General features: G+C 44.7%; 1 protein-coding gene across 1 annotated transcript; it reads right to left on the bottom strand.

Annotated features, from left to right (window-relative positions):
* Positions 1-125: 125 nt before the first annotated feature.
* On the bottom strand, positions 126-6,645 carry dbf4b (DBF4 zinc finger B). The gene is made up of 12 exons (XM_017433678.3): positions 6,528-6,645; positions 5,190-5,381; positions 4,731-4,925; positions 4,393-4,443; positions 4,208-4,277; positions 3,756-3,820; positions 3,560-3,596; positions 3,426-3,471; positions 2,498-2,626; positions 2,275-2,410; positions 2,074-2,198; positions 126-1,993 (listed from the first exon to the last, which is right to left on the bottom strand). Exons 2-12 carry the CDS (start codon positions 5,346-5,348, stop codon positions 781-783), a joined length of 2,226 nt encoding a protein of 741 aa, XP_017289167.1. The 5' UTR covers positions 5,349-5,381; positions 6,528-6,645; the 3' UTR covers positions 126-780.
* Positions 6,646-7,866: the final 1,221 nt, after the last annotated feature.

Genomic DNA, 7,866 nt, shown 5'->3' with positions numbered 1-7,866 from the left:
TCATTTAAGCGAGCGGAGAGGAGGTCCGACGAGCCGACGGGACACATCAACCTCCTCCCGCCGCCCTTCATTCGGCTCCTACAAGCTGAGTCAGCATTTATTAAGCTGACAGGGAGAGAAAGGTCTTCAGCAGACATTATTTAAAATATTTATTTAAAAAAATAAAAATCAGTATTGTACAAGATTTTAAATTACATTCCCCTTAGAAACAAGCCAGTATATGAAGTGGCATTTCCCTGTTTTAAATGTCTTTGAGGTTTGACAGCCGATGAGGATGACTCCCATTCTTCACAGCAAACCTCGTCCTTTGGCACACCTTTGAAACAAAAAAGGCAGGAGAAGCTGTTTGACATTAACAGGACAGTTTGTGTTGTGAGCCATCACTCCCTCTCCCCGCCTCGCTCCGTTTGAACCATCGGCGACATCTGGCGTGGGATCCGATCCAGGAGCAGCACTTAGAGTAATTGAGCGACGGCCACGCTTTCAGAAAGTCCTCATTAAATTCTCAGCGCCGCCGCGTGTTCCCGGACGGAGCCGCTGAACGGCTGCGCTCAGCGAAAAGTGAGGTGTACGCACTCGGAGGACAAGTTAAACGCAAACATCTTTAGGAACTATTACTGACATTAAAATACAGAACCCATAAAGCAGCATCTGTTAAAACAGCTAATAGGTAACAATAGTAGGAACTGAGTGTTTAATGTGAACTGAAGTGCTGCCCGAGGCAAAAACCTGCCTTCAGTTTCTTCTGCTTTTCAAAAAGAACAGTTCAGGAAACCACATTCAGTGTTGAACCTCAACAATCTGCACCACGGTTCTGGAAAACGGCTGAGAGTCTGCGTCCTCCCCACACAGCGTCGCCGCCGGAGTCGCCGGCTGCAGGACATTGTGCAGGTGCGACTCATAGCCGGCGTCGAGCATCCAGGGGCACGACCTGTGGAGCAGCTCCTTGTCCAGCTCGCGGCTCTGCTGCTCGCTGGGTGGCGGCGGCGGTGGCGGCGGCAGCAGGCCGCTGTCCCAGTCCGAGTCGGACGACGCCGAGGAGATCGCGGTCAGGTCCGGGATGAGCGCCGGCTCGATGCGCATGGAGGCAGAGTGGGAAACATGGCGCTGAGGCTGGTCGTCAGCGCCGCCAAGAAGGGGAGCGGAGTCCATCTGAGTGGGCGTCAGAGCGAAGTTCTGAACGGCAGGAAATGATGGGTTTAAAGCAGGAAAATCCACAAAACATGAAGGAGCTGCTGTGGACACGTGTTCGGCTGGCGGTTCTGAAGCATTATGGCTTTGCTCGTTACTACTTTCCCCAAATATTGCCCTCCTCCTTCTCCGTTTACTGTTCCTGTGCTCAGGGCTGGACGACCGGCAGCGCTTCGAATGAGAGCTATGTGACGACTGAGGAGCGTCTTTTAAAGGGTCCGGTCCCCTCTCTTCTTCTGCAGCAGTCCCAAACATTTGAAGGAGGGTCGAGAGCGGAGCCGTTAGTCCACACTCTGCAGGGTTCGTTTCACTCGAGGGCCCTTCCAAAGCCTCCTCTCCGGTGTACTTCTGAGGACTGAGAATAGGGGGTTCCGGGTAGGAGCTTTGCAGCTCCGTAACGCTGAAGGAATAGGAGACCTGTGGGCTGAGAACTGGAGGCAGGGAGTACGGGTCAGAGAGGGGACACGGGGGCACAGTTTCAGGCTGCCAGCTGAGCGGTTCAACAGTCAGCACGGGCATAGCTGGGCTTGAAGAGCGAGGCTGGACGTCAGGGGACTCGTGGTTTGTCTCAGGGTTAAAGGACTGAGTGTCGGACGACGGCGTGGCCGGGTTCGGGATGGTGAAATGAACTTCCAGGGATGGTCTGTCAGGGCTAGACGACAGCCGGCTTTGTGTAGGATTAGAAACGCGACCGCTGAAGGGCGAATCTTCTTTTAACAGGACCTGAACAGCGTGCTCCATTTCAGTGTCAGTCAGAGGCTCTAGTTCACAGTCAGCGTGGATGGGGAGAGGAGCTGATGCTCTGGAAACACACAAAACGGTGGTTTAGTAATGATACAAATCTACAAGATTGAGCTAGTAACAGCAGCTCTTAAAGCTCACCTTTCTTCTGTTTGCTGAGGTGGATCTGGGTCGAATCCTGGCAGCATTTCGAGCACCAGCTGATCCACAGCGCTGTAGTTCGAGGCCTCCAGAACAAACGAGCGGTGCTGGTCTGACTGTAGGTGCTACAGAGAGCAAGAGGACATGACATCAAACAGTGAGGCAAAAAACGATTATAAAAAAAACCTCAAAGACTCCCACCTCCTCGAGATTAGTGAAGGTTTGATGACAGCATTCGCAGTAAGACGAGTCTTTCCTGCGTGGCCGCCAGGGCGAAGGGTTACAGGTGAGCGGGCTTTGAGATTTATCCTGAAAGCTGTCTTCAGCTTTCTTTGCCCTAGTTACAGATGAACAAAACGTTAACATAGAAGACTTATTTTAATAGCATTGATCAAGCTTTCTCTAATGAATAGTTTGAACAAACCTTTTACCGTTGCCCTGCTCCGTTTGTTTATCAAACCGAGGAGGAGGAGGAGATTCAAAGGGACTAAACCGACCCGAGTAGCACAACGCAGGAAAGGTTATGGACTGCACATGTAGAGGCTTGTATTTCCTGGTTATGAAGCAAAGCAACAAGACAAACGCATATCATATTTAAAATAATTAGCACAAAAACCTGTTAAACAAGACAAAAAAAGGAGGGGGCGGGGGAACAACAATGCTTAAACTCTGAATCTGGACCAAATAACTTGTTTTTATTTATCCAACAGGAACATTTTGGAGCAGAAAAGGTTTGCGTGAGAGAACTAGTCTGACCCTAGCTGGGCTTTCCACATGCCACAGGTTCACCATCGCTCTCCAGGCATTAGCCAGAGCCCTTCAATTACTTAAATGAGACGCTAAAAGGAGTGTTTCACACATAGAGGTCCCCCTGCAGGATCAGGATCGGGCAGCGGAGCGTGCAAAGCTTCATCTGAAAGAAATCAAATACGCTCCTGGGCGGGTGGAGGTTTGCTTGTTGCATTACATGATAGGACTTCCTAACGGGTTCAATTAGGAAAATTATCTGGACTGAAATGCACACCTCCAGAACCAGAACTCAGCGGTACGGGAGGGCCAGAAAAGGCGCATTTCTGCCGCCTGTTACTGTCGCAATATCGAAACACCCGGCTAGAAACACGCACGTCTGAAACCTCGTTCTCCAGCAAAAATTCTTATCTGACTGAAAAAAAAAAAAAATTTTAAAAAATACGGAGGACATTTTTAGAAGAGCTGATCAGCGGACAACTGAGCCGCTTGGACTTGGTGGGAATTTTCCACCGAAAGTTTTAAAGTATGTCCAAGCTGGAAATAAACTTTACATCCCAACTAAAAGCACATTTGTGGAGAAGTGAAGCACAGATGAAGTTTACCGGCTTGAATCTTCGATTTTTAGAAAAGGAGATCTCAAAGCAGCAGCTGAGAAAAAAGGACACAAGAGCAATCAGGCAAACGGTTAACTAAAATATGAATCAGCATTTTGGGGAAATCTAAAGCTGAAGCTCACCTTTCACAGCAGAAAAGCTTTGCTTGGTGGAGGTCCTCTGCAAAAAAAAAAACAATTTATCAGAATTTAGTGGCCAACTTTAAAGTTCATTCCACTTTATTTGGAGGCTATTAGGAGTGTTTGTGAACACTTGTTTTCACCAGTTTTAAATTTATCCAAAAATAAAATAAAACAATAATAAAGTCGAAGCTCTTACCTCTGTCCTTTTGTGTTTAGCACTGAAACTCTCTCGAGTCAAATGCTTCAGGTATAAAAGGACGTCTGATATTGAATTAAGGATCAAAACGCAATTCTAAAACATAATAACAATGAGCAAAACACACACCAGGTCCAAAACCATGTATACATCTGCAACCAAAGCGTAACAATTTCTTATTTTAACTCATTCCTCAAATCACCCATGGAAAAAGTGCAATATTTCAAATTGAGGTAGGATCCAATTTGAACTTTCGTGTTAATTTACTGTATATAAAGTAACCAGTTTTACGTAATTCCAGTCTGATCACAGAGGAAAATATCAGGAACATTTAAACACTTAGAAAACAGACTGTTGGAGTTATAAAACACAGCATGAGATGACGCCCTCTGCTGTGAGAACAGGCCAACTGCACGCCTCGGGCTCTGTAATTCTCCCAGGCAGAAGGATACCGTCTGCATGTAATATTTTCACGCCCCACGATCGAGCGTTGGCCAACACGCCGCTTCTCTGAAGACGCTCCTGCGGGGGAAAAAAAAAACAGGTTCGCCAAAAGCGAGCCGTAAGTCAACACTTCTGTAAATCAGGGAGCGCAGGTCTGTGAGCGAAAGGCTTCGTTTCGGCCACCCCAACTTACTTTGTTGCAGATTGCTTTTTCAAGAAGCGCCTTCCCCCGACTGCCACAAGCCTGTGATCAGATACACAGTGAACAGTATTCAGAATTAAAAGAACAACAACACTATATCTTCCATTACTTTTAGGAGTATTTACAGAACTCGTTATAACACTAAAACACATTTCAAATGACTGTGTATATTATGAACAGAGGAGCGTAAAGAACAAAATTCATGTTTCTTTTTTATGCTCCTTATATGAACAAGTGCAGTCCTCAAAGCAAACAAAAGATGCCATCAATGCCGTTCTGTTTTCTACAGCGTCACACAGCTCCCGTTTTATATTTTTCGTTACCAGTACCATTGGTCTAGGAGTTCCCGGTCTCGTTTTGTCGTTCCTGGGGCCACTCTCCTGCTTCCTTAAAGGCTCCTGGGTTCCTTCGCTCGTGCCCTTTGCGCCTCCTTTGGTAGCCGCCAAGCACTTCTCCTCCCCGAGGACGCTTTGGCTTCCAGTCACAACGAAGTCCACATCTTTGTGCAGGAAGCTCTCAACCCCCTTCAGAAGACAAAACAAAACCTGTTTCTGCTGCAATGAAATATGAGCACAACTGAAAAGAAGAATTGATTTTAACAGGTTGCTATCCTTCAACTAATATACTCCTGTACAGACCAAATCTTGAGACATTTAATGGGCACTAATCAAGTAACAATGTGGGTTTATCCTAATTCTTGCACAAATTAAGTGCGTTTTATTTCATCCATATCAAAACCTGTATCGTATCAGTCTTTACACTTTAATGCCACTTTCATGCACGCTTACCCCTCCCAGAAGGGATATGGCCTCTAAAAGCAGTGTTGTCGAGCGCTTCTTCACATTGTCCAGGTAGAAGGTCTTCCCCTCGAGTTTCCTCTCTCCAACACACAGCCTGCCGAGAAGTCCCCGCTCCTTGAAACCTTGCATGACCCCAGCTCGGTCCATGAGCTCACAGCCCTACAGCGAAACACCGGGAACCTGCATGAAAGAAAAATACATTCAATGAAGGGACGAAAAAGTTCATAAGATACAAAGCACAAATGAAATAGCTGTAAACATTACATAACCTGTGCTTTAAAATCGTGGCTTTTCCCTGTTTTTGTCACTAAAAGGTTATTTTTAAACTAATATCTGTGTGGATTTTGAGGTTGTTTTTTTTTACGTTGGCACGTTTCAAAACCGTCATCAAGAAGCTGATCGGGATAATATTTTTATACGGCGTCTCATCTTAATTCATAAATTCTCATCTAAGGCAACCTATAAGTGAGGAATACATTAGGAGTTAGAGGAAGCAGTTCAACAAGAAAAGGTGGAGAAATTCAGGTTATAACCAAACGACCGCCTGACAGAAACTCGACAATCCCACCTAATCAGCTGTCAGGACATAAATACGAACAAACCTGACCACATTTAAAGAAATCCAGGTCAACTATATTGTTTAATGTATGCTGAAAGATGCAAGAAAACCCACAAATAAAGGTTAGGCACCAAATGCATCCTTCACTGCCTAGAAAAGTATTAATTTTCACCTAATTTAAAAACATCTGCACAAGGTTTATGTGAGAAATGCTTTCTTTGTCACTCTACATTATTCTAATTAGGGAATGACGTTCACATCTTTTTATGCAAGAAAGCTTATAAACACTAATTTTCACCGCAACAAGAGCATATTTAAACAGAAAAACTGAACTGTTACAAGACATTATTTAAAATGTTTCTTATAAACAAACTAAGACAACAAATCCTGCCCTGAAAGTTGCAATTTTTATATGAGAACCCCCTCTGATAATGTTTACTTTGTTTATCCGTGGTTCTGCCAACTTGTTAAAGTCTCCTGTTTTCCTTAAAACTCATATGAGCTTTAATTAATCAAATCAGAGGTGTAACACTTCGAAACTTGCTACCTGAAAAGACTACACAAGGGAAAAAAACAGGTAATTGTTGCTGCCGTCTCGTAGTTAAAGCGTCAACAACAGAGCTAACTAACTCGTTAGCTTTTAAGCTAACCCAAGCTAGTTAGCTTTCCTCCCGAACCGACAGCCGATGAGCCGCAGAAAACACGGCGTTTGACCCCTTTTTACAGTTAATATCACCGAGGGAAAATAAACACAACTGTTCACTCACGTGTTGTTACTGTGCAGGGAAACCGTAGCAGACAAAAGTAAACCTCGGCGACTCATCAGAAAGTAGTAAAAAAAACAAACCGCCGCCTTTTCAAAAACACTAGCGACGCAACTTCCGGTGTCACGCAAATGTACGTAGCCCAGCGTTGTGTTGCCAGGTATACGATAATTATCGTGCCTCTACGAAAGTCTGGTCAGACCGTGTACTTGCCAGGCGCGCAAACCCTCCCTCCCCATGTTTGCCAGTCACAACAGACGGCTCATCTGGTGTCCACTCCGAGCGATAGAGTTCACACAATTTCGTAGTTTGGGTCAAAGTATCACCATTTTAACGCGACTGTACTGTATTTTGTAATTTTCTACCTGGCAACCCTGATCCCCCCGTAAGAATTGGTGGCTCCCGTCTCGGGAGCGCGCACAAGGCAAGAGGGTACGCGGATCCAAATGACTTACTTTACTTCAACCAAGTCATTTTTCATTTCTTTTTAGCATGTGAGTGCATGATATAAAACAGATCTCAAACATCATAAATGAAAACAATTAATAGTTTCATTTGCATCTAAATGACACCTTTAAGCTGCCTGCTCAGATACACAGTCTGTTTATATGATATCCTTTTCATTAAACAGAAAGCCAACAGCTCAGGGGCCAGACATCCAGCCATTACTGTCATTATCTACATTTAATTTATGATTTAAAATCTAGTTTCATTTTAAAAAAACTCACCGGTGGGCTGGACTGAGCTCACCCGCGGGCAGGATGTGGCCCTCGGGTCGTCAGTTGAACAGCCCCGGGTTGGAGAGCATCCCACTGCCAGAATCTAACTTAACCCTCTTCAGCAAGGACTGGGAAGTTTTCATCATAAAGAGTTTTCTCATAAAGTTAAAGGAGGACAGCCAGGAGGTGGAGGACTCTGACCTCTTGATTAGTACTCATTTGGATCCACTTGTCCTGCTTTGTGTTTGGGATACTTACCTTGAAGGAACACCTGTTTCACGCTGCCTTCAGTGTCTTGGATTCACACGAAACTTTCATCATTTTCAAATATTCATCTGCTGTTTAAAGTCACTTCATTCCCCTAAAAACTGAATAAATGATTCATATATTCTGGCGGTTTTTCGTGCTGCCATGTCTGCTTTGAGGCACATTTTGAAAGCTGACGGGCATCATATAATTGTGGGTTTTACAATGTTTCAATGGGATCTTAAACACAGCACAGAAGCTTTGAAAACAGCCTGAACATTTTGTCATTTTATGAACTCTTAGCCACTCTTTTCCTGCTTTTAAAGTGTTTCTAACCTTATTTTGGAAACAAATGTTCGACCTTTTAAATTCACAAG

This window comes from Kryptolebias marmoratus, linkage group LG17 (assembly GCF_001649575.2).
Source record: "Kryptolebias marmoratus isolate JLee-2015 linkage group LG17, ASM164957v2, whole genome shotgun sequence".
NCBI classification, from domain to species: domain Eukaryota; kingdom Metazoa; phylum Chordata; class Actinopteri; order Cyprinodontiformes; family Rivulidae; genus Kryptolebias; species Kryptolebias marmoratus.
Note: the sequence above shows the minus strand (reverse complement) of the source record. Positions and strands in the feature narration are given on the sequence as shown.

Coding starts and splice junctions, on each gene's coding strand:
- dbf4b (XM_017433678.3), bottom strand. CDS start 5,348: ATGGACCGAGCTGGGGTCATGCAAGGTTTCAAGGAGCGGGGACTTCTC. Junction 4,444..4,730: donor CGGGAACTCCTAGACCAATG/GTACTGGTAACG, acceptor ATCTGATCACAG/GCTTGTGGCAGTCGGGGGAA. Junction 2,199..2,274: donor CCTTCACTAATCTCGAGGAG/GTGGGAGTCTTT, acceptor TGCTCTCTGTAG/CACCTACAGTCAGACCAGCA.